Source organism: Xenopus tropicalis, chromosome 2 (genome assembly GCF_000004195.4).
Source record: "Xenopus tropicalis strain Nigerian chromosome 2, UCB_Xtro_10.0, whole genome shotgun sequence".
Classification (NCBI taxonomy): Eukaryota; Metazoa; Chordata; class Amphibia; order Anura; family Pipidae; genus Xenopus; species Xenopus tropicalis.
Window position 1 is genome coordinate 134285119 of NC_030678.2, and position 27171 is coordinate 134312289.

The 27171-nt window shown below is 38.4% G+C and overlaps 1 protein-coding gene across 5 annotated transcripts in view; it reads right to left on the minus strand.

Annotated features, from left to right (window-relative positions):
* Positions 1–7285: 7285 nt before the first annotated feature.
* Positions 7286–27171, minus strand: part of zc3h13 (zinc finger CCCH-type containing 13) — a 32397-nt gene continuing 12511 nt past the window's right edge. For 2 of the 5 annotated variants that reach the window (XM_031897132.1, XM_031897136.1), the window contains 13 exons: positions 26775–26951; positions 24426–24739; positions 23206–23673; positions 22091–22270; positions 20764–21292; positions 18462–18518; positions 17674–17777; positions 15799–16851; positions 14574–15083; positions 10728–10886; positions 9190–9390; positions 8094–8257; positions 7286–7592 (listed from right to left, as the gene is read on the minus strand). In XM_031897132.1, coding sequence (XP_031752992.1) covers positions 7422–7592; positions 8094–8257; positions 9190–9390; positions 10728–10886; positions 14574–15083; positions 15799–16851; positions 17674–17777; positions 18462–18518; positions 20764–21292; positions 22091–22270; positions 23206–23673; positions 24426–24739; positions 26775–26951 — 4087 coding nt within the window. In that variant the 3' untranslated portion in view covers positions 7286–7421. The remainder of the gene's footprint in view (positions 7593–8093; positions 8258–9189; positions 9391–10727; positions 10887–14573; positions 15084–15798; positions 16852–17673; positions 17778–18461; positions 18519–20763; positions 21293–22090; positions 22271–23205; positions 23674–24425; positions 24740–26774; positions 26952–27171) is intronic. The other 3 variants (XM_031897134.1, XM_031897133.1, XM_031897135.1) reach the window with 3 other exon arrangements.

A 27171-nucleotide genomic window follows, 5' to 3' on the forward strand; every position in this document is an offset into this window, starting at 1 on the left:
TGATCAGAACAAGGCTAAATGTAAGGGTATAAAGTGACAGTTGCCATCACTGCGCTTCTATCCCCTGAAGAGAATGCACCGCTGACGTGCCTGGAATATGAAGATATGCTCATGAAGAGAGAATATGCTCTGTATGGCAAGGACATTGACTTTGATATAGAAAAGCCTAAAGTGTGTCTCTCTGACCTTGTTTATGCTCTTCATGTGCCTGTATCCAGAGATGTTAACCCCCCAATTTCTTTGGAAGTTACTATTTTGGAGGCTCTTCTCCTGCTACTCAGCAGCATTCTTCCAATTTCTGCAAAGTCCTGCAGTGAATGTCAGGCACACATGTGAAATAAGCGTTCAGCAATGTAATTTGATGCATTTGTGGGTAGAATTGATGTCATGATGTCACTTCTGGTTATCAGGGAAAAATTGCGGCAGCACACTGACGCGCGCCACATATGTGGGAGAACTCCAGGTTCTGAGCATTCTGGATAACAGGTCCAATACCTGTATTTATATTCCTGTATTCCGAAATACTGAACAAAAATCTTTGTCTGGTGAGGCAACTTCATATCTGAACAGCTGCTTATATAATGTTAAGTGACAACATACCTTGGAAAAAAAGCAATGCTGTTTTGGGCACAATGAAAATGTACAAAGTTAAGCAACAAAATTAATAAGAGGACTGCAATAATTAGCTTACCAAGAAACCACACTGGACTAACCAGAGAAAACAATGCCATTTGCAGTTATGCATGAATATTACAGGGTACGTGCATTCCATGTTGGTTGTAATGCTGCATAAAGCAGAGAGTCAGTCCCTTTATATTTTGCAATAATTAAGCAAGAAATGACTTGTGCACCCACCTCCTTAAAACTAACAAATAGGGGGTCCTTATCAAATTTGCCCTTGGGCAGTAACCCATAGCAACCAGTCAGTAATGTGACTTTTTTCAGCCAGTTGCAGGTAGAACAATGAATGCAGCATTGTATTGGTTACCATGGGTAACTCTACACGCAAATTTGCATCAAGCATCATCATCATTTGTATTTATTTATGTAGCACCAGCACTTTACATTAATTTATAACAAACAAGGGTCACTTTTACAATACAAAAAGGGTTATTTACAATAATTTAGAAAACATGGGTTTACAGTCAGAATAGGATCAGAGTGCCCTATGCTCAAGAGCTTACAGTCTAAAAGATTAGGGCACATCTGAAACATAAGGAATATGGAAACAATTGGTGATTTAAGTTAATGTCTGATACAAAGAAAATGCTTCCATAAACTTGTTGGTCTTTAGGGAGCTTTTGAAAGTATGAGGAGAGTCTGAGAGCTTGAGCCAGAGAGTTCCAGAGACAGGCAGAACCCCGAGAGAAGTCTTGCAGTCGGGAAAGGAAGTGATGAAAGAAAAAGAAAAGCGAAGCAGAGTGTATGTTGGGTGCAAGGGTGTATTTTGAGAACAGTGCTGAAATATAGGGAGGAGCTTCATTATTATTATTATTATTATTAACATTTATTTATAAAGCGCCAACATATTCCGCAGCGCAGTACAATAAGTGGGTTTCATACATTGGACATACAGAGTAACATATAAAGCAATCAATAACCGATACAAGAGGTGAAGAGAGCCCTGCCCAAAAGAGCTTACAATCATTAGTAAGGGCCTTATATGTGAGAGTTAGTCATTTGAATTGGAGCCAGTGAAGGGATATGCATAGGTCTGGGGGGAGTCTGGCAGCAGCAGATTAGAGTTGTGAAGGGCAATGTGTTGGAAATGCCAGCAAGGAGTAAGTTACAGTAGTCAAGGCGGGAAATGATAAGAGACTGGTTGAGTGCTTTAGATGTGTTTAAACTGAGGTAAGGGCGTATTCAGACAATGTTTTGCAGATGAATACAAGTTTTGGCAAATGTTTGGATGTGCAGTGTAAAAGGGAGATGAGAGTCTAAGATAATCCTAGGCAGAGCGCCCGTGAGGTTGATTGGAAGGTAACATTACTGACTGTGAGTGAAACCTGAAGGACACAGAAAGCAGTTGGAGGAAATATAATGAATTCTGTTCTGGGGGCACCGTGAGAACCAAAAAAAAAATAGCAGACAGGCAGTGTGCAACTTGGGAAAGGACAGAAGAAGAGCGATAGACAGGTATATTTGAGTGCCGCCAGCATAAATGTGATACTGAAGTCCCAATGAATAACAGCTATGATTTCACCAACAAATATGCACAAAAAAAACCTTGTAAATCACACAACCTTGCAAACAAGTTACAGTCCCATTGACCCTGCTGGGCTTCAGTTTTCCATATCTGGAGATCTCACATTCATTATATATAGATGGCTAATGAGGCCTCATTGCTGTGTGGGGAGAAATGCATTTAAATACTCAGAGTGGTTTGTCCCGGTCCAGAAGTAATTTTTATTTTGTCTTGGTTTTCAACGATGACTTCGCATTCTGCTCAAGAATTAGCAGATACGTCAAGTACAGATGTAACCTAATGACGTTGTCCCAAACGGCTCTGTGTTAACCACCATATGAAACCATAATGCTCCAGCCATCAACAAATAGATTGGACTTAAAGAAAAATCTCTTTGAGGATTGATTTTTAAATTTTTATTACCGAGGAGATGCAAAGAAATTGTAATGGAAAAAAAATGTACCAAATGTAAATAAAATTCCTTTGCAACACTAACTTAACTTAATTAACTTTTAGTATAATGTAGAGATTGATATTCAGAGAAAATCTGCAATTAATCATTTCTTTATTAAATTTGTGTAACCCCTTTTTGGCTATAGTAGTCCATGTCCAGCTAGTTAGGTTAGAGCACGGGGTACATTGGACTCTCTTTCAAAGCCAGAAATGTCAGAATGGTGCATCACTGCAGAGGACCAGCTGGGTTAAGTAAATTTATGTCCTTTGGGTTTGTACCTTAAAGGACATGTAAAGCCTACATTTTCCTACAATGTATATCAGTTGGGTACGTCTCCCCCACCCATATGGCATCATTTGTACTGCATATATCCCCTCCGTTTGCCAGCACCATCACATTTTCCTAAACCAAATAGCAGCTTTCACCCGGTGGGCATTTTCTCTCTGATACATAATTGGATACATTTAAATCTGCAAACAGCATACACACACACACACCCTTATTCAGCATACATTTCATCAAGAATACAGGCTCACACAGGCACAACTGTCTCTGATAAAAGTTCTGCTTTGTTTGAGCTGAGCTCAGGCGAGTTGGTTGGGAGAAAAAAATTGTAGCAGACAGCTAGAGCTGAGTTTCTATGGGAACCAGCAATGCCATCTCTTCACTGGCTGCTAGACTGGGGGGCGTGTTTAGTAATCTGAGCTTAGAACAACTGAGCATGCCCACAAGCCAACAGCCAAAGCAAATTCCTGAGGGGAGGGCTGAGTGGGTTACAGGAGGAAAAGGAAATAAAAGTGATTAAGATGACTATTAACCTCTGCACAACCAGAGTAGCAGGTATTGAAAGATTTCAAAGAGGCTGTTCATTGATTACATTTTTGTGTGTGGGGTTTACATGTCCTTTAAATGGTCCTCAACCCAACAGCAGACTTGATCAGGAAGAATACTCTAACCCTGATACCCTAGTCACTACTGCGGTTCCTTCACAAAGGCAGCAGAGCCTGTAAAGGACACTACTTCCGCTGTCTCTCCTGGTTGGAGCACAAAAGAGCTGCTCTTACTGAAAAAAACTGTCTCACTTTCCTACAAAGTGCTATTATGGGATTAACCTGCTGTTACTATTCCTCTTGCACAGGGTCCCTACTTCCCGACTTCATTAGAGGTACTGGTCCCTCTAGGGCAGCACAGCTTCTAGGCTTCGCTGCATGGAGCCTCCACCTGGTTCACCAGATGCAGGCCAAAGGAGAAATATCCACCCCTTACCAAACACTATATTAAAAAGTGTGTCAGGAAGTGATCATAAAGCTTATGGACCAATAACACATACGTGAACAGCAAAACAGATATATAGGCATCTGCCCAGTAACAGTGAAATAAGGAAGTGTAGCCTTTAAAGCTATAGGGATTGTTAACCCTATATGTCCCTACATTTGTTTTTTGAATTATGCTTTTTTTATTCAGTAGCACTCCAGTTTGCAATTTTAGCAGCTATTTGGTTGCTAGGGTCCAAGTTACCATAGCAACCAAGCAGTGGTGTGAGACATTACCATGCCAATAGGAGAGGCTTGAATAGAAAGATTAGCAATAAAATAATATAATACCAATTAAATTGTAGCCTCACAGACAATAGTTTTATTATCCCTATTCTAAACAAAGAATGAAGAAAAGATATCCCAATATGCCATCATGTGGTAGAACGGCATGTCTGACCAGTAACCAATGACAGACATCAAAGTTAGGAGTTGGTTAGCATGTAAACAAGTTGCACTAAAGGAATCTAACACAATGGCACTTTACACTGTTACATAGCAAATACAATTATTAATAGGACTATAAGCTAGCAATACAAATAATTATATGATAAAGAATTATACATGTCCATGGTATAATCAAAACAGCCTTTGCATTATATTTGCTAGCCATAAGTCTGGTTTGTCTATTAATGCACCTCATAGTGGGTACCACCAGGTCCAGGATGGAGGCAGCTTCAGGTTTTGCCAGTATCGATAGGCACAGTTGTGCACTGTTCATCAGAAAAGGCAAGATGGACGCATGGCAACCATGAGCTAGTGCAGGACACAACTACCTTGATGAATTGCGTCAATATGTGCTCTCCACTGCACCCATGTTAGAGTGCTGGGTTTATAAATGGTCCCTTACTTGCCTATTACTCATTGTTGTCTCAGTGTATAAGGATTGGATCAAATGAAACACAGAGTCACTATAATAACTTCAAATTTGATAAAGTCATCAGAAAACCAATTTCCCAGCTGGCATTTATTCTAAGGGAAAGCAGCCTCTGCCACAGAGTTCAGCATCTATTTGCAGGAACAGAGCTGCCGTGCAGATTTTCTTTTAGCGCATGCATAAAAAGCAGATATATTATGATTGCATATTTATTTTTATTATCTTTTATTTATGCAGTTCCAACATTCGCTGCTACCCTTTACTCAGTTCACTTAAATAAAACATGATTGCTTATCCTATGCAGAACAAATTCAGGAATGTTTTTTTGCAACAAAAGCAGCCTACTTACAGTTATTTTTGTAGAGGCATCAATGCTGTTTAATGCAGTACAGCTCTGCCTCTGTACAATATATCATCTTATCTATTTAACACCCTATGAGTGAAAGAAATGGCCATGAGAAATACCGCCTTCCAGATGACATATAACAGAGATACAGTAACCAGGGGCTCAAATGAAGGGTTCTGAAGGGACATAAGGGCTAAATTGATGGGGGGGTGGGGGGGGAAGGGTCCTGTAACAGAGGTGATATGTGGTCTGAGTCTTGAAGAAAAGTGCAGACATCCAAGTTGGAGGCCAGCTTAATGCTGGAAGAGGACCCAAAAAAACAACAAACTGCAATATGAGGGAACCCACAGAGATACTTTGGCTAATCCTGCTTGCAGGAAATCTAAGATCCTGGCAATGAATAGGTCTCAAAGTTGCACCCAAGGTGTACACACCAGTCCTGGTAGAACTTCCAAATGCTATTAGTTGAAATCAGCTTCCTACAAGATCAGAAAATCATGCTTGTAAAGGCCAGTAGGGGGACATCAGGATCATAGCGCTGTATTCTCTCGATCTTGTTAATGATCCTGGGTAGAAGAGTTGGTGGAAGAAACATGGTGTGGAAATGCCCAAGCTGCTGTCGTTCTGTCTACTGCTACTGCCAGGGGGTCCCTGCAGCAGGACATGAACTTTGCTATTTTGTGTTTGGAACGTGGAGGGTATCAGATCTAGGGTGGGCTTGTCTTACCTGTTTGAAGGAACAATTCATAGCTGAGTTGTTCCTTTCACTTGGTTAAGGCGTTGGAAACCGATATAGCCAGGCTCTCAATTGGACAGCCATTGAATTTATATTATGGTAAGTGCTTTATTTCATTCCCCCCCTGGAGAATGTGGGTGACATCTTGGAGGGTTTGGGAAGCTAGTCATACCGTGCATTTCAATTATGTTGATCAGAAGTTTCGATTCCCACTTTGACCTGGTCCCCAAGCCTTTTGGTTCTGGAGAACTGTTCTCCAGCCCTGCAGGTTGGCATTGGTGGTAAGGATCTATCTACTAGTGTGGGTCCTTTAGTGCTCTCCCTTGGACAGGTGTGGCATGTAGAACCACCAACGAAGTGCAAGTCTGGTTTTGGAAGGGAAGTGGATCTTTTGTTTTTCTGGAAAAAAAGTAATTGCGGGGAGACATGACTACTCTGTCGAGTGCCCTAGAGGTGATTATGGACAGATAGAGGGTATTCTTTTTCCCATAAGTGCACCAGAGGACACACCTTTAGAGTAGAGCAACAGAACTTTTATTTAAAGCAGTGTAGGTATTTTTTACAGTGTGATGTCGTGACAGCAGATTTTATTAATGCTTTTAAGAGTGGGTTAGAAGATTTCTTGAACAAGCAAGTTTATATAAACAAAGCTGCTGTGTAGCTATGGGGGTAGATATTTAAACTGAAAAAGGGAGTTTAAATAGTTATCCACCATAACTACACAGCAGCTTTGTTTATATAAACTATAGTAGGGATTTGAAGAAAATATATAACTTTTACCAGTGCAGGGCAATAGAAAATAAAAAAAATATTTTTATACTCTCATTTTATAGAGTTACTGTTCCTTTAGAAACAGAGAAGTTGGCAGAACCATAAACTGAGGAGCCAAAGGATTTATGTACTAACTCCACAGTCCTGGTTATAAAGACATCATCTGCAATGTGGATGAGTGAAATGATTTTGTAGTTTTTGTAAAGAGTAAAACGATGCAAACAGCAGCTATTATATTTTATAAAAGGCTTATTCATATATATTTTGCAGTCCTGTCAGACATTAATACACAACGATTGCCGTAACAAAAACATTTGGTTTGTACAAGCCATTGTACCCAGTATAAAAGTTTTCTTTTTGTGTGATGACTATGTTCAGAACCTTTACCATAGGCTGCCACCTCTACTACCTATAGAGGCATTCTGCTGAGATGACCATGTACCCCAGCCATGGGTATATCGGGTATACCACCATAGCCATATATTTCCAAATGCTTGACCTGCATGTTTTATACTTAACTTTGTTTTTGTAGATGACATAGCAACATATAACCTTTAAAAATGCCACAACAAAAGGCATAATAGTTCATTAAAAAAATACAACTATTTTAAAAGAAATCTTTATATTTCACTTTACAAGAGAGTGCATTGCACTATGTATAGTCAAACAAAACAATAGCATGAGGGGGAAACATGGCAATGCACATCTGAGAGTGAGTCTCATGATAAATAAATCAAATTTAACAAATGCAAGGTTCAGGCTTCTTGCCAGAGTCAGAAACTTTGCATTCATCGCTCTTTTCTTGGTTTAAAACAAGGTTTGAAGGTTTCCGCTTAAAAAGGCGCAAGCTTAACCTCAAAAGTTCACTGTCCACTACAGGAGGGTTCGAGTAAGTCTGTTTCACTGTACCCTGGTAGAACAGGAAAAAAAAATCACAATGTTTAACAATACAATAGGTAAGTTGGTAAAAACAAATACATTAGACTTAAAGTAGCGTGAACTTGAGAATACTAAATAGAAGTGCCCAATGTGCTAAAAATATTTGTAGCAGTTCCGGAGATACTGACGATGGAATGTTTAGGATTGTCACATTTGTGGGGAGTTCCTTGTCCTTTAAGACAAATGCAAGTCTTCTATACATTTGCTACCCCAAGAGCTATTTCAATAAGAACGTCAGCACTGAATTACCCATCTCCTTGCTTCGGGTCCCTTCCTTCTCGTATTGCTGAATCTACTACACTGGTTAAATGAGCATGCGCGGGCTTAATAGACATGTAAAAAATATTTTTCAAATAACGCAAATAAATGTTTTCCATTTCTGTAATAACTAAGGGTTTTCATTAAAAACTGCTACATATTACTACCATATATTTCTCATTTCTTAAACACACAAATTAAGATGATGAGTTACCTTCTCGTTCTGAACAAGCTGCTTGCGAATAGCCAAGTCTCTCCGAGAACACAGGGCTTTACAACAGGGTCCTAGATTGCTAAGCAAGCCGGCCCTCTCCTGTTTCCTCAGCAGTGCAGCCATATTTAGAGCTCCCAGATCATGTTCAAACAGGGTCTCTGTATCTGAAACACAGTGTCACACATCACTACATTTCTTGGTCACAAATGTCCTGTTATATATTAAAAAAGTTTTCAGCCTGTAAAGACTAAATGAATTTTTTTTTCAGAGTAACAATTAAACCCACTGTATTCTACAAAGTTTAACTTTGAATGGCTGCTGGCTTATTTATATAAACAACAGCAGTGTTTCTGAAGCAAACATACCAGTTTATCAGTGTATTGTATTTTATTACCTTTTTAGGAATGCCTAAAGCCTGAATAAAAAGAGAGATTTTATTGTTACTTTTTAATACAACCCCTTTTCCAAAAAAAAAGTTGGGACACTGTGTAAAATGTAAATAAAAAGAGAATGGGGTGATTAGCAATCGTTTAACCCCTGTATTTAATTCCAGATAATACAAAAAGAACATATGAAATGTTTAAAATGAGACATTATATTGATTTCTGAAAAACACCTGTTTGTTTTGAATTTGATGCCAGCTACATATTTCAATAAAGTTGGGACGGGGCCATGTTTCCTACTGTGTTGCATTCCCTCTTCAACAACAACACTCTAAACTTTTGGGCAAAGAGATCAATTGCTGTAGTTTTAGGAATTGTTGTCTCATTCTTGCCTGATATAGGATTTTAACTGCTCAACAGTTCAGGTTTCCTTTGTCATATTTTAACTTTCAAATATTTTAAATGGGTGACAGGTCTGGACTGCAGGAAGGCCAATTTAGCAACCAGATTTATATAAATGGAAACCATTTGCAGATTGTCTCAGAATATACCATACTGCCTATATCATACTTAAACTTGCTTTGGTATAAAAAAACAAAAAAAAAACAAGACTTAAATACAATTTGTATATTTTTAAATCTTAAAGATGCACATTCTATCATAATAAAGAAGGGAACACTTAGCACCAATGAAAGAGTCTAAGTTTAGGATACCTTTTGGCTTTTCTAGAGACTGCTGGCAAAGGTCTTTAACTTTATTAAATAGTTCAGGTCCAGCCAAGCGCTTTGAAATGCCAACACGAAGTAATAATGCTGCTGGCGTGAATTTCAAGAGTGCAGCACCAGACTCCCGAGGTTCCTTAGGCTGTTTTGGCATCAAACTGGACCAGTCCACATCAATAACGTCCAAAGGATCTGTAACAACACACAGATCATCTTGCCAATAAGAAAAAATTACTCAACAGCAGAAAACACTTACTACAGTTACCATTAAAAAAATAACTAAAGAATGCACACTAGTAGGTTTTACACTGATTTCCATGCATGAAAGATTGTTGAATTGTTAATTCCTGTAGTTTCTCAATCAGGGTCCATTATAAAGGTTACCGAAGAGTTTCATTACCTAAATAAAAGCACTCAGCCTTTAGCCTTTTACTTTTATATGGTCATGGAAATCCTTTGTGATTTATATCATCCTTATATTTTACAATAGGTGGAATATTATTCACTAAAGAAGTAGATAGAGACGTTGATTATAACCTGTGCTTAAAAAAGTGGGGTGTGTGTCACATGACTTATGTATTACAGGTATGGGACCTGTTATCCAAAATACCTGGAACCTGGGGTTTTTCCTGATAAGGGTCTTTCCGTAATTTGGATTCCCATACTACCTACCAAAAATAATTTAACATTAAATTATTATTAACATTTATTTATAACGTGCCAACATATTCTGCAGCCTAATACAAATTTTCTGATTCCAAAAAGGATTGGTTATATCTTAGTTGGGATCAAGTACAAGGTATTGGTTTTTTTTATTACAGAGAAAAAAAACATAATTCAGAGCTTTCTGTATAACAGGTTTCTGGATAATGGATCAAATACCTGTATATACTCCCATTTTAAACTGAAAGCATCATAAGCTGGGGCAAAATGTGAGCAAGAGTGAGTCTAAGAAGAATAAAATGGATCTACCCAAACTACAAGAAACAGGGCCTTTGCTATAGGCAGCAAAGTTATTAGAACTGCAAGTTAATTTTTAAATACTGGATGAACTTTCATTAATCTTATTCTAGACGAATCCTAATTTATTTTACTAAAGAATCATAATTTAAAATTAAAAAAACAAAACACCCTAGAGCAAGTGCATTAATATTTTGTTAATATTTAAAAAAGCAAAGAATCTCATTAGCTCCTTAGATCTGATAAGGCAATACATTTTTTTTTTTTTTTTTTTTTTTTTTAAATTAAAAAAATATATCTAGGTTATTGGCTTTAACAATCATGCAAACATCTAAAAAGAGACAAAAAACAAAAGCAATTCAGGCAGGCACAACTGATTTTATAAGAGCTTGTACTTTGCTTGACCTTGTACTTTCTAAAGTACAAAGAACCAAAACAATTCTAAAATCCAATAAAATACAAATGCCAGAGCATTAGCGGTTCAAACACCATGTGCCTTCTGACAAATTCCTGATTCCAGTCTCTCAGCAGCAGTAATAAGATAAAGCCAGCAGCAAATAACACAGTACCTGATGGCTTGTCGTCGTCTTGTTGATGATCTTCTTTCTTTTCTGCATCATCGGCCAAGATCTCATCCAGTTCATCATCACTAATTGGCTCATATTCTTCTCCAGCTACAGAGTCCCCTGACTGGTCATCTTCTAACTTGGGCTCCTCATCATCTCCACCTTAACATAGCACTTTACAGTTAAAGGCTTGTTTATTCACACAAATGCATTCCAAAACAGTTGCACTAAAGCACTCATGTCAAACACAAGGCCCGCGGGCCAAATCCGGCCCGCCAGGCCTTGCAATGTGGCCCGCACCGCGCTGTCATAGGAGGCTTGTGATCTCGCCGGCCAATCTATTACACATGCGCAGTACCGCCGCTCCCTAAGTCTTCGCCAGTGGCTCCTTCTCTCTTATGCCGCGGCAACAGGCCCTTTTATAAGGTTGCGCCCGTGCGTATGACGTCACACGTCAGCGACGAGGCGCAACCTTATAGTAGTGCCTGTTGCCGCGGCATAAGAGAGAAGGAGCCGCCGACATCACTGGTCTGTTGGGGGTACTTTCTGTGGGGGCTCTGTGTGTGCGGGCTGGCTACTGTCTATGGGGGGTACTGTGTATGAGGCAATTGGGGGCACTTTGTGTGGGGGCTACTGTCTATGGAGGGTACTGTTTATGGGGGCAATTGGGGGTACTTTCTATGGGGGCAATTGGGGGCACTGTGTGTGGGGGCTACTGTCTATGGGGGGTATGGGGGGCTATGGTTTTGCTTGATAGCATGTGAGTTGGTTAACAGCACTGTTAAGGAAAAGATTGTTCCACTCATTTTAAATTCACATTTCTGGTTAACATTGTCAGTTTATGACTGTTTTTAAGCTGGATTTTAGATTTTGGCCCCTTCTCTGATTGAGTTCGACACCCCTGCACTAAAGTATTAACGCTCCTGAGGGTGACACCCACTGCATTAAAATGATCAAAGTAATTAAAAACAGGGGTATCAGTTTATATACAAGGCTAACTACATGGAAGAAGTGAACAAATGGGCCAGAGGGTAGTACAGTCACAGGCACCAAATCAAAATGCTTTCATTGAACTTATTCAGTTAGGTGTTGGCTGAAACGGACAGGTGTAAGAAGGTATGATCCAGTCACAATGGTACCATGATTGCTGGAAGTGTGAAATGTTGTGAAACTGGCTTAAATGCCAAGGAATTCCCTACCAGTCATTTGAACTGAAGAAGCCACTCGGATGAGTGGTGAAACGTTTTCAAGAAACAAAAAAAAAAAAAAAAAAAAAAGTCCAGTTGTTTTAAGACTTAATTCTGCTAGATACTGTATATCATGACCTGGATGAATGAGAATCTTCATGGATGTATTCTGTAAACTCTTCTGAAAGAGCCTCAATTCTAAGAAGTCTAGAAAATTTTATCAATCTTACCCCCACCCATACACCAGAAGCCTGTCTTCAGAAAAAATATATGTAGAGATGGTAGAAGCTTGTTCTCTTGAGCCTCTTCCTTAGTTCTGCAGTATCTGAGCGCTTACTTAAATTCCAGCAATGACGATTTTGAGTTAGTGTTTTTTGCGTTTTAATGCAGTTTTTTCCTTTTAACAATTTGTTTAGCAGAGGGCCAAACAATTATGGTTCCATAAAAAGGCATAAAGCCTGTACATGTGATGTGGTTGCAGGGCTTGTTTGTTTTATGTTTTTCTTTTTTATGCGTGTGTGCCAATGCAAGGCCAAGAGAAGAACTTCACAAGACACATGCACTTAAAGGAGAACTAAACCCCTCTGGATGTGTGTACTACATGACATGGACAGCTAAACAAAATTATATTTGACCCCTCCCTACCTTGAAATACCTTCAACATTGCCTATAGTCAGCCCCTTACTGAATCGCGTTCCAAAAAGCAGTGTTAATCAGCTCTCCCCCTCTCTTCTTTTGATCATAGCGGCAACCTCATACCAAGCAGGTGCATGCACATAAATAATTCTCCTTCCTTAAGCCCCACACTTAATCTTTATTGAACACAATGAACACTCTAAGGGGTGTATTTGTTATGCTGTGTAAAAAGTTAAGTAAAAAACATTACCTGTGATGCTGCTCATAGCAGCCAATCAGATGCTTTGCTTTAGTTTTCTAACTGTTGAAATCTAATTGCTGATTTGTTGGGCAACATCACCAGTAATGCTTCAGTCCACTTTTTACTCAGCATGATAAATATACCCCTAGATGTACTGCCTTGTCTGTATACAATTCCTTACAATAAACTAAAATTATAAAAAAAATTTTAAAAATCCCGAAAGCTGCAAAAGCTAGTATTTTCCAGGCCAGCCGCTGATCCGCACCGCTTTGTCTGCGAACACTCTGGTTGTTGCCATAACTTTTAATGCACGCACACTGAGCTGCGTACAGAAGCGGATTAATGCTTTGTCTGCCCTCGCCATAAGAACTAGCCTGCATAAACATTAAACCTACATTAAATCCACAGAATGCAAATGCTATGTTCTGTGTCACTAAAAGTACCTAATTGCCACAGATTGTAGATTCTATGTTCTGCATTACTTCTAAGTTGGGGGGGGGGGGGGGGGACATTGATTTTAGTGGTTTTATTGGATTTTAGCTATTTTATTGCATTCCACATTGTTTTGTTACTTGTTTTTGCCCATGGAAATTTTGTCTCCTGTATATTGATTTGGGTGCCTCTGAATGCCACAGTTTGCTAAATCTATGCATATTGGGCATCAAACTGTTCAGTAGACAACTGGCGTTCATATTTAGAATGTTTTATGTTATTACATTACGAAATGTGGGGTATATAATAGGGTAAATTGCAAGCTTTGAGACAATTTTCAGAAATTACATAAAAACTGCTACATTTAGCTTAGCTTTGCTATACAAATATATATTTACTCATTTTAAATTCGGAAGAATATGTATTTTGTGAAAATATAAAGTTTTCTGGGGTCAACTTACTTATTTGCCACTTTTATTACACATAAATCAGTTGAGGGTTTTTTTTGGTAGTAGAAATATATGCCATGAAATATGTATGCACTAACTTCATTTTTGGGTCTCTAAATGCCAAATACTTTAATAATCCTATGCATAATGGGCATCAAAATGTTTAATGGACCCTTGGCTTTCTTAATTAGGAGGTTTTTTCTTGGTACCTAATGCTATGTGGGAGATAAGATGCTTGTAAGTGGATGGTTTGAGGCAATCTTTCAGAATTTTCATAATAACTGCTAAGTTCACAAAAGTATTTCTAGTAGTTTGGTACTAAGGAATAGAAAGACATGGTTACCCATTTCGAATTCGGCAGAATGTGCACATTTCAAAAATATATGGTTTCCTGGGATAAACCTAATGTTCCAAGATTTTTTGCTTTGGAATCTAAAGTTTGCAATATTTTGAATATTTGCTGGGAGTGTTTGATCTACAGAAATCTCCATAAAATTCTCAGATATTGGCACGTTTGAGATAAAATATTTTTCTGGTATAAATAACTATATCATGAAAAATAGCAATTCCAAAATAGCTGTCCATATGCAGGTGCATGACTGACAGTGGCCACTTTACTCCCATAGAAAACAGCCGCATTACATAAGAAAGCCAAACAACTCTTGTTGAAGTTTGGAAACTTTTGCTTAAAAATATAATGTATGTGTGTGACGGCAAATGTAGTTTTCACACTGCAGTATCATATACTGCAAAGTGTATTTGGTGTTTTGCACTACATGTGTGTCTTATATTAATCACTAATTGTTCTACGAAAAGCCATTAGTGTGCAAAAGGGCAAAGATATTAATTGGTTCATTAAAAAATTTACATTAATAAAATTTAAGATATAATAAAAAAATCTTACCATCAAAGCTCTCTGGCTTTTCAGTTTTACGGCTATTGCTGATATCCTGCGAGTTTTCAGGGTTTCGGTCTATTTTATCCACAGCTGAAATATTTCGGCTGCTATTATCATAATTTTTGTCCAGGTCCCTTTCCTTTAGATCAGTACGTTTTGGCTCAGCAATGGGTGGCATATCAAGAAGGCGTACTCGTTCTTTCTCTGTACTGTCAGGAAGAACTTTCTCACGTTCCCTATCAATGTCACTCCTCCTGTCTCTTTCACGCTCTCTTTCTCTTATCCTGTCACGGTCTCGGGTTCTTGGCCATTCTTTATCAGCTTCCCGATCCCACTCCCTCTGTCTTCCAACTCTCCTTTCTCTCTCTCTGTCCTTGTCACGCTCTCTCTCATATTCGTAACGCTCTCTTTCGGAAGCTCTTTCCCGGCTGTCAAATGACCCAGATCTGGAATGCACCTGACGATCTGATTCAGGGGAACTTCTTCTGGAACTGTGACTTCTTGAATCCTGACGATCTGTTAAACAAATAAACACATTTATACTATTGTGGTATCTTTCCTCAATCAATATAAGACTGACAGCTGTGTGCAGGTGTAAATAGTAAAACGTCTCTACTACTAAAGAAACTACACAACTGGGTTTCTGTGCAGCAAATAAGAAATCTTTTATTCTTGGTGACTTCCATATGAGGAGCATACTTGCTCCACATAATTAATAAAAACAAGGCCTGCAAGAGAAGTAAAGCATTCCAAAGCAACTACCTTGATATGTAACTGTGTGGAATAAAGCATGGTGTGGGATGTGCTAATTCCGACATTCCCCCAAGTTAAGTTTTTACAGTACTTATAGTACTTTCTTGTACAAAGGGGTTCTTTACTACTAATTTACTACTAATGTTTCCTAAGTCTGGTACGCATAAAAAAGTATTAGTTTAAATGCTGCTGACTTTACAACATTAGTACCTTATAACAATATGTACCCTCTAGAGGGCCTCTCAAGTCCTTATGTCAATTCAGTTGGGCCGGAATGACAGCAGTAACAATATAAAAACGTCAACCAATATACAATAAAAAAGTGACCTATACTTTTATAGATTCTCACAATGATCTTCTTTAATTTTTTTGTCCTGTAGGATTTGGTAAAATCTTCAAAAAAACACTGATAAACAATAACCGACATAATCCATTAAAATTCAATAAAAAGCCTTGTTCGATTTACTGAATGACCCACCTGATGAAGTGCTGCGGCTAGGCTCTCCACGTTTCAGCTGATCTATCCTGGACTTGCGTTCCCCGGTGGGCTCAATGCTTTTATTTCTGTCACGATCTCTAGAGCTACCATGCAATAATCTCCTTCTTGCATTATGGTCTTCTCCACTTCGATGAACAGAATCAATGGATGGTGACCGAAGGCGGCTGGATGTGCGGCTCTGGTTGCTGGATATGCTGCTGCTACGTTTTTGCTCTGTGGGTTTACGAGGAGGAGGTTCTTCGGCGGCTGCAGGTCGAGGTTCCTCTTTTTCTACTTTGACTTTAGAAGGCTTTTTGATAGGTTCCTCTATGCTTTTCTCTAAAGGAACAGGTTCTTTTCTTTCTGGAACATCTTCATCTGACCAGTCACTAAATGCGGTCTCTTTTTCTTGAGAAACTTCTACCACTTTTTTCTCTACCACTTTTTTCTCAGGCAACACTTCAACGACTTCTTCCTTTATGGGTGCTGCTACCGAAACTGGAGCAACTGTAGCGGGTGGTGTTCTAGGTCCTTTTTTCTTTTTGCTAGGCTGAACAACTTCCTCATCAGAAACATCAGAGTCACCCTTGGATTTCTTACGTTTTTTCTCAACACTCTTCTTTTTCTGTCCTTTCTTAGGTGAAAAGACTTGAACATCATCAGACTGAGACTCTGTTGTGCTTTTTTCTGTTCCAACCTCATCCTCTTTTTTCTTTTTTGCAGCTTTCTTTTGCAATTTTGTTTTCTTTGTTTTGTCGTCGTGTAGCTTTTCGGAAATATCCCTTTCCTCTGCTTTGTGCTGAACAACAGTGTCCAGATCTTTAACTTTAGAATTTTCACTAGGTTCTGCTAAATGTTCCCTCTGCTTTTCTGCTGCAGGAACTGCTCTCTCTTTAGTTTCTGACTCTTCATAGCGCCTTGAGCTCTCCTTTCTTTCTGATTTGCGTTCCTCTTCTTTCCAGCGTGATTGTCTTTCTTCATTAACATGAGCAGGACTTAGAGAACGGGTATCTAGGGGTTTAACCACTTGGCTCAGAAGTCTGTGCTTTTCATCTGCAAGCAAAAAATACAATTCTTACAATATGGCAGCAGAGACAGAAGCCTGCCATTCATACTTACTTTATAAATACCTTATTACTATGTTTGTTATGGCTGAATCAAGGCAGACCAACCACATTCTTATTTGAAATTTAAAGGAAAATATATTTTACATGAGAGATGCAGAAATAACTCTTGCACAGTAGAACTATGTACACTATGTGGCCACTGGGTGCCCTCAAAAGCCATTTCCTGCTGTCATTTCATATCTGATTGCAGATTAAGACTTGCAGAGCCTGAAAGTTACAGTTCAGATTCTACAGACACCAAGCAAAGTTGTTCTGTAATGGCTGGCATGGAGACATTAGTCTCAAGGTCAGTCTTGCTTATTAATTTTAAAAATGCAGTAATATTCAACCAAACTAACTATTTGAGGTCATTTAGAGGCTGCAGAATGTTCCTTTTTGTACATTTCGCATTTACATAAGTGCAGAGTTTTTAAATATTCTTGCCTCGGCGAAGGCTTGATGCATAAGGAAAACCAAACACAAACAAGTACCAAATTATAGGTCAAATCCTGCAATGCCCAATACATAATTTGCTCCCTTACTGACTTATGGAAGTCAAGGGATTCTACAAGTTGTGGTTCACGCAGTCAAGTTATTTGATTTAAACCATTAAAGGCAAATCCAACAGAAAAACAAAAACAAACTGAAGTTTATCAGATCATAATTCACATGGCTGTAGCCACCTGGAAAAGTAAGGCAATGGAAGAGCTCAAAATTGTAAAAATCTAGTAAAAATGAAGACTTTTTTGTTTTAAGACGCAATTCTTACTTTTATCATCTCCACTGTTGTAAGCATCACTATCAGGGGAGTGTTCTCGGCGACGCTTGGGGGACTGGCGTGGGCTTGGGCTGCTTTCATTCCTGTGTCGCTTTCTTTTAGGGAAAAAAAAAATACCACACATTTAGAAAAATAAAATGAAGATAATTTGGGCGCACCAAAAAGTTTGAAGTTGGGATTGCAGAACTTCCCAACATTACAGATTTAAATACTGGGACATTTCTTAGCCATGTCTGTTCCACCCATAGCTACACAACTTTTCCATGATGCAACCAAACCTCCCCCTTTCCTGAGACATCCCCCTCAGAACTGCCCTGCCAGAAACAGAACATAATATGTCTGTCACAAAGGAAATCAAAATTGCCACTTTAGAACTGACTGATTGCTCCTTAAAGATGCACCCGACCCAGCTAACTGATATGAAGAATAAAGTGCTCCATTTTTAGGATGCCTTAAAAAAACCTTACTTCATTTACACAATTTAATTTATTTAAGAAAAAAGCACTATAACCAACATTTTATCTTTTCTTGTTTTACCAGTAAAATAGGGAATTATTAGAGATCTGTATAAGGACTATGCGACAGGCATAACTGTTATACAGAAAGCTCTATGACTGGAGAAAGGCAGATTAAAGATTACCCCCCCCCCCCCATATATACCATTAGGCATTGCTTTCAGATTTAAAAATCTGCCCACATGATAGTGTCTCTTTAACGATGTTTTAGTCATGAAGATCACCTTAATATTTTAGTATCTTAAGCATCCTAAGCAACTTTACCGTTGGTCTTTGTGTAGGTTTTGATTTATTTGCCCTTCTATTTTGCCCTTCTCCGACCTGGAAATTAAAATGTAGATTGTGAGGCTATGCTGTTAATGTAGAATTGTCTTGCATGGTTTTTCTTTGTATTCAGGGCGTTTCATTTTCATTTTCCAGAAACTACTGCCGGTCAGTGACCCTGGCAGTTCAGATGTTTAAAAAAAAAACAAATTGTCTTTTAAATCCATCATACTAGAAGTGATAATCTGAATCAGAGACCCATGAAAAGTGCACATCAGCAACCAGATCAGCAAGGACTTTTGCAAAAGTATTTCTTCGACACAAAAATAACCTTGTTTTAGTTACAGCAAATATAGGAACCACATGCATTTTGACATAAAAGGCATGCAGCCACATCATTAAGCTACATATACAAGTTGCTGGAAATGCGTGGAACAATATCAGTATTTATTTTTGTTAGCAATCTATGATGAATGTAATATAGCAACTTCTTGTTTGAAATGGTAAAAAAGGTACATGACTGTATGTTGTATTGTAAATAGCTTATGTGCATGTCCGCAGGTTTGCATAGTAATTGTTTATGGATAATCAATAGGGATCAAAAACATTGGGGGTTGGAAAACATCAAAACCACTAAAACATCTGTTCTTATACTGAAGGTTTTTTTGCCAAATTCCACTTAGTGTGGCTGTATCCCAGCCCAAGCAATGGTTCCGGGTGCAGCTACAACTATCATATTTTTTAAGCGTACTGGCAGATTCTGCCAAGTGTGGCACTAGCCTTAACATCTTTCTGTGCTGGTACTTTATTTTTTAATATTACAAGACAGAGGATTATCAAAACCCTAGACACACAAGTCGGCACTTGTAATAAAGGTGCCAGTAACACCAAAAAATTAAGTGTATAAAAGTAATTACAATATAATTTACTGTTACCCTGCATTGCTACAACTGGTGTGTTTGCCTCAGAAAGACTACTATAGTTTATATAAGTAAGCTGCTGTGTAGCCATGGGGGTAGCCATTCAAAGGCATTCAAAAGGCACAGGTTACTTAGCAGATAACAGATAAAATGCCATTGTATTCTACAGAGTTTATTTGTTATCTGCTATGTAACCTGTGCCCCCATGGCTACACAGCAGCTTATTTATATAGTAGCTTTTCTGTAGCAAAAACACCAGTTTTTTGCAGAGCAACAGCACATTATATTTTAATTACTTTAAAACACTTTAATTTTTTGATGTTACTGTTCCTTTAATTGTCTTATACTGCTAAATCTGTAAGCAGTAACCCACTTCCAACACAAGTCGTGACAGAGTTCAGTGTTTCCAGAGGTATAGCCTTTCATTCTCAGCCGCAGAAATGTTGAATCTTTTCAACATTAGTAGGGGTGCACCAAATCCACTTTTTTGGATGTGGCTGAACCCTGAATTCCTTTGAGAGAGATTCGGGCGAATACTGAACTCTAAATTTGCATTACATCACGTAATTTTAAGGATCTGGATTTGGTTGGCCCAGGAGCGTGGATTTGCCCGAATTCAAATCCTGCCAAAAGAGCCCAAATCTTGGCCAAAACCCAAACCAAATCCTGTCTGTTTTCAGTGCATCCCTAATTCAGCAACAGTTTTAGATGGCCAATGCCAGGCTTTTAGCTCAGTAGCATTCTCTAAATGTTTCTACATGCTTGCTTATCGACAGCTGAAGCCACCAACTGACCCTCAGACAGCTAATGAACTGAAAAACCTGTATTAGCAATATAAAACTGCAAATATAATGCAGTTAGAATAACCATTTTCCCAACAGGTTTCATTTTGTCACATGAGAAATTAAGAGTATTATCTAGGCACTATAAGGATTTTTCCTAGACTAGTACAGTGACAGTTACAGTAGTGGAGGGTGTCAAATCAGAAGCAGCAGAGGAAGAACACCTTTGGCTGTCCAGCTGCTGTGGACCTACAAAAAGTGAAACATAGTGGTGATTCGTGAGTTGGTGATAATATGTATATGTGAAATATAATAGTGATTAGGTCACTTGCAGCAACAATATGCAATTGTTTTCATATGTAGAAATACTTTTTTATATGTAGAACAGTGCTACTTGCTGAATGGTGTGCTTCAAATAAAATCTCTGATGTAGAAATATGATATCCTTTCTCATACAAATGTGATACAGCCCCTTTTATTCAGAGGTCAGTAGCTGTAAATTAAGTATAATATTCAGAATGTACTTACAGGGGAAAAAAAATACATTTGACTGTATTAAATACATTTTTTGAAAGTAAACAAACACCTTTAAATACTTACTTAGGCTTTCTATCTTCATGCGTCTCTCTTTTCTCTTCCCGCACATCTTCTCTTTTATCCCTTCGGTCTTCTCTTGTTTTTTCTTTTTCCTCCCAGTCCCTAGGACGATCTCTCTCTCTTTCCCTGCCTCTTTCTCTATCTTTTTCCCGCTCTCTTTCTCTCTCCCGTTCTCTCTCTCGATCTCTGTCCCGCTCACGCTCCCTTTCACGCTCCCTTTCACGTTCCCTTTCTCTCTCCCGCTCCTCTCTTTCTCTCTCCCGCTCCTTTTCACGCTCTCTCTCTCTGTCCTTTTCTCGCTCCCTTTCTCTTTCTCTCTCACGAACTCGCTCCCTCTCAGATTCCCTTTCTTTTTCTCTCTCTCTTTCTCTTTGTTCCCTTTCCCTTTCTCTCTCCCTGTCACGCTCACGCTCTCTAGCTCTTTCATCTCTTCTTTCATCTGTTCTGTCCACCCTACGCTCTTCTCTTCTTTCTTCTCTTTCTGTATCATCACTCCTTCCCTGGTGTCTAACTGGTGAAGTTGGTCTTTGATCTGCAAATGAAAAGGCACATTGTTAATGGTTTCACGACACAAAAACAGCAAAAAACAACAAAAAGAAAATGTGACATTTTATCCTCTTTGACATGGTCTCTAGCCTTTTTCCAAGGTGAGATATTCAGATTAAAAAAATCCTTCTTCCCACTCACTGGTGGGAGGGTCATATTTCTTTTATATAGTATGTATAGTATGTAAAAGATAACGTGTTCTATTATAAGAATACTCATACACTGACTAAAGAAAATGTTATTGCAGTTTTATTACAGGACCATTATTCATTCATAAGAGTTCTATAAATATAACAGAACAATTTAAAATTGGAATTAACATTTTACAACTTAAAATGACAGAAAAGTTTGTTTCCTAGTTTATAAATTGCTTATGCTCAAAATCTTTATTTACTTACGAAGTTTTGTTTACCTAATATCCATGGCCTTTTAATAACTGTAAGCTTTGCCGCCCACAAACATAGTGATAATGTAGATAAATGCACATGAAGGGCTATTTTTTCAGGTTCTAATTCAAAGTACCATACTTTAAAGAAATATGATGGTGTGCCCTCTTCAACCCTTGAAAGACTTTGGTGTGAGACTTTGGGCCTAATGCCTACAGACTTTAGACAGGGCTGGGGGTGAAGCAATTTAGTCAAACTGTTTTTTTGAATATAGGATTCTAACGATTCCAGTAAAAAAAAAAAAAAAAGTAATTAAGGTTAATAGGACAACTGCTTTCTCAGTTTTGGATCAGGCGACACAAGTGCCTTATCTGAGATACAGTAGAGGCTAACTTTACCTCTGTCTCTGTCCCGTCGATCCCGGTCTCCATGTCTTCGATCAAAAGAAGAGTCGCGTCCTTGATCACGACTGTCGTATCGATCTCTTTCTGTGTAACTACTTCTCGACTCCCAGTTGTCATGGTAGTTGCTGCTGCTGCTGTGATTATCTGCCTGGGAGCTTCTAGCTGCTCTGCCTGCTAACAGAAAAAATTACCATGCCATACATTTTACGAAAACATAAAATCATTGACAATATGGTATTCATAGATAAAACAAGCACTACATGGTGATTATAATATAAAACCGTGTTGTACCTATGCAACTTCAAGCACAGGGATGTCAAGTAAAACGTGTGAAATGTGTAACTGCCTGTTATTTTTAGAAAACGCAAACATTTAGTATTAATGCAATTGAAAGAAAATGTGTTTAGTGACACATTTGTCTAGGCACAAATAAAGAAGTGATGCACAATTGTTCTTGCATAGTGTGTATACATGGTAGCCCTGTACATTTGTCACTGATAAAGCATTGTACAGGCTTCCCTTTGCTTACTGCCCGCACATGCACAATTTGGTAGCAAGTAAATATCCAGACCATCCTGGCATCCAAAATAAGTGCAGCTTGTACAACATTTACAGGTTTGGCACCCATGTTACTGCATAGCTTGAGCCTTAAAGATCTCACAAGATTTTGCTCCAAAGTGCAAAAGGCGGAATTGTTCCACCATATTTATTAAGATTAGCACTTTGCAATAGTAAAAGGCCAAATGGAATTTTCTTTCCTGAGAAAAGCGCAGACTGATCAAAATTAAATTTCTTATTGCTTAAGTTGACTTTTACCTGGCAGCAATAAGAATAACCTAAGTATATCACACATTTCACATATTAAGCATAGGAGGCTGGTAAGACCCTCAAAACGCAGACATGTAATTTTGGTGATGTACCCAAGCCTCATAAAAGCAACAATTCTCAGATACTATGCTGAGGGGATTCATGTCAATATGCTCTTTCTTTTCACAGTAGCAAAACGACAATTCGGTTGTGCATATTTTGTGAATAATTGTATTTTATCAAACGATAAATGGCAGTAAGTGTAACACAAAGAAAAAAATGCTCTCTTTTAATACAAGTACCTTTTTCAGGTGGATCTGGAGCTCGTCCTCTTGTTCGACCATTGCGGTCATTACGAGTGTCACTTCTATTTTCATTCCTGGAATCATTCCTTGTTTCGTTTCTGCTTTCAGCACGGGAAGTATCGTCTCTGCCATGATTTCTGTAGCTACGTTCATCATACTGCTCATCTTTTCGATGGGATTCTCTATTGTCTCTATCTCTGTATTCATGAGCATCACGAGTTGAACGTGAATCCTTCTGGTCACGGCTTTCTTTGACATCTCTATATTCTCGAGAATCCCTAGTCTCCCGACTATCTCGCGAGTCTCTAGGTTCCCTACGATCACGGTTGTCTCTGACTTCCCTACGGTCACGACCCTCACGAGATTCTCTGTCATCTCTGTGATCTCTAGAGCCACTTGGTTCCCTGTCGTGATCTCTATCTCTCTCATCTCTTTCTCTATCTTTATCTTTTCTTCCTCTGCTCTCTAATAAAAAAAAAAAAAAAAAAAAAGAATTAAAAATTCTTTATTTTTCTTAGTAACAAACATAATATGCAGATGTAAAACAGCACACCTTTAAAACACATACACATATTACATATAATTCTCAGGAGCAGCTAAGTTGTCCCTATTTGTGACTAAACAAAACAGAAATTGATAAATTTGGGACAATTTTCTTCTTTTCTGGGTCAAGAAAATCATGAGCAAACATGTTGGAAAATTCATCTATGAACCAGAGCAGTGTTTGCATTGACCAATTTGGCTCACTTGAAAAGGGCAAGTCTGCCCATGTATATATATGATATATACGGAATACAACCTACATAGAAAATAATAACCACCCGTTCCTGTGTTGTGGAACGCATCAAAACCTCACATTGTGGGAATGTATGGGAGAACACTTATATGCAAAAGCCCTCATGATTAACCAGAAGTATAGTCTCTCCCTACTTGCCTCAACCAAGCCATAGTTCATGCAACTAAACATGTGCCTTTAAGTACTGGAAGAAATTTATATAAAAGCATTTTTGAAGATAGAGGAAAATTTGGGATAAATACTTTGCAGTCCTTAAACCCCTGGAATAGCAGAGTATCTCGCACCACATATTGGGGCAAAAGAGCTTGAACCAAGAAATCATAAAATGACAATATAAGCAATCTGCTGTCAGCACAGCTGTCCTTGTGAAGCCAACATATAACTTTACAGTCTACCTACTGAAACAATATGATGCACCTACCATCTCTCCTTTCGTGCCTTCTGTCCTGTGAAGCAGATGTCCTCTCCCTATCATGTCTCCCCTTCTCTCTAGCTGGGGAACGATGCTTGGATGGGCTCCTCTTTCTATGTGGAGACGAGGATGCACGTGTAGCGTATGGAGATGTGGATTGGCGCCTAGTTGTTGGGGATGCAGTTCTTTGGTAGGAAGGAGAAGGTGACCTCCTATGGCGAGGTGAAGGAGAATGTCTTTGCACAGAAGACCCTGACTGTGAGGAAGGAGAATGGTGCCTGGAAGACATGGGAGAATGATGGCGCCCAGAAGGAGAAACAGATCTGAGAATTTAAATCAAAGAAAAGAAAATAATGGTAAAAATCGCCCAATGTTACTTAAATAAGGTTTAGGCTATTAATGCCAGTTTAATAATGTTTTTTTTTTGATAACTATATAATCAAACAGGCATAGAAAAAAATCAATACGATACAATAAACGTTATTTATTGTTTCAAATAGCGGGTGCTCTTTGGATTTTTATTTTTATTTTTTAAGGTTAAAATGAAAAATCAATACAAATGCAACAGAAAAGATAAGGAATAATCAAAAACCACCTAGTCCTAAAATCAGCTGGTTTTGTAGGTAATGGGCTTTATGAATACTATTTAAGGCTTATCTTTCTGGTATACCTCTTTATTTCTATTTTAATGGAGAAGGAAAGGTAGAGTCACTGGGGGTGCAAAAATGTTAGGCACCCCCCAGTGGTTGCAATTACTTACCTTATACCCCGGGCTGATGCTCCTGTTAGGAGAAAATCGTGCCAGCGGGGGTAGCTGTGACTGAGCAATCCTCCTCCTTCTCGTCTGTCTTCAGAATCCCAGGGCCGGTGTATGCGCAGTAGAGTGAAGTTTGCCTTTTCATTCTACTGCGCACACACAAGTGTTGTAAAGACAGAAGGAAGAGGATCACTGGCCTGCATGTACATCAGGCCTGTGCAGTTTTCTGCTAAAGGAGCACGAAGCCAGGGTATAAGGCTAAAGCAATTACAATTAGTGGGGGCACCACCCAGTAAATGTACCTTTCCTTCTTCAAATACCAGAACTGTTATTGATCTGTGACCAACAAGTGGGTGCCATCACTGCCATCATTTTAAGCCTTAACAGCCTATGACTTGGTGCTCTTGGAGCACAAACTAAGAAAGATGATAGGGATGTTGCTTAAGTTTTTTGTTCTTAAACTTAATTTTCCGGTGACCTACATGTTTTTGAGTGCCTAACACCATCAATGAGTTGATACATACTGACCACCATCCTAGGATTACCAAAGGTAAAAGGTTGGCAAAACCCACTCTGTACCAAACAATGCCAAATGCACTAACTTCTGTAACATCAAAAAATAACTGTTTTAAAGTAATTCAAATATAATGTACAGCAACCCTCTACTTGTAAAATGGACAAGTTTGCTTCAGAAACAGTACTACAGTTTCTATAACTAAGCTGCTGTGTAGCTATGGGGGGGGGGGGGGGTGGTTGCCATTCAGTCTAAAAAAGCAGAAGACACACTGGTTACATTAGCAGATAGAGAATATAACCTCTAAATAATACCTAGTGGTTTAGACTTCTGTGTAAGAACTAAACCCCCTGTATACTACATAACATATCTCTTATTTGCTATTTATCCAAATTTCAACTTAAATGGATATCCAATGGCTTATTTTATAAAATAGATTACATGCCACATGAAAAAAGCAAAGCCAACAAAAATTACATCTAAGTACATCTACATAAACAGCATCAATCCCCAGTTAACATATACAGGTATAGGATCTATTATCCAGAATGCTAGGGAACTAGGGCTTTCCGGATAAGGGGACTTTTTGTCTTTCGAAAGGAATTATTATATCTTAGTTGGGATCAAGTACAAGGTAATGTTTTTTTATTATAGAGGAAAATTAAATAATTTCTAAAAATCTGAATTATTTTATTAAAATTGAGTGGGAGATGACCTTCCTGTAATTCTAAACTTTCTAGATAATGGCCTTCCAGATAATGGATCCCATACCTGTACTTTCTCTAAAATTTCTCTCTCACAATCTTCCTTATGCTAACAAACAGCAAGAACTAATAAAATCAAACTGCCAAATCATTAGCCTAGAAGTACAGCTAGCTGCTTTAACCACATTAGTCTAACTGTATTACTTCAATAAATTGAGTGCTGGTAATCTTTAACAGTTGAAAAAAAGTTTAAATTAAAATGTTTTAAATATTTTACCATATCCTACAAAATCTTTTAAAAATATTACCAGATCCTACATAAATTACTACAATAAGGCCATTTTCAATGTTAATTTTCAAGCAGTAATTTAACCTTTTCTTACCGGTGAGATGGGGATACTGCATGCTTATGGGCTGAAGACTTTGTAAGTACTGGAGATGAAGGATGTCGCCTCCGAGGCGCGGGAGGAGAGTAGTCCCTCGAATGGGATGAGTTGCTACATGATCGATCAGCCGGACTTGGGGATCGTTTTTGTCTATGAGACCCCCCAGAAGCATCTCTGTTCAGAAAAATTAAATACACAAAGGATAATGTTTATGCATTAACAAATACACATTTACAATATCAATGTTTTCCATATTTTATGCATGTTATGTAGAGCATTATGTATTTTTGACCACACTGGTGATCCCTGACTTATTTTAGAATTGTGCACATAAGACAGATTTTTAAAATGATAAGCCTAAATCAATGTTCTTTTTTCACAGGCAGACACAAAT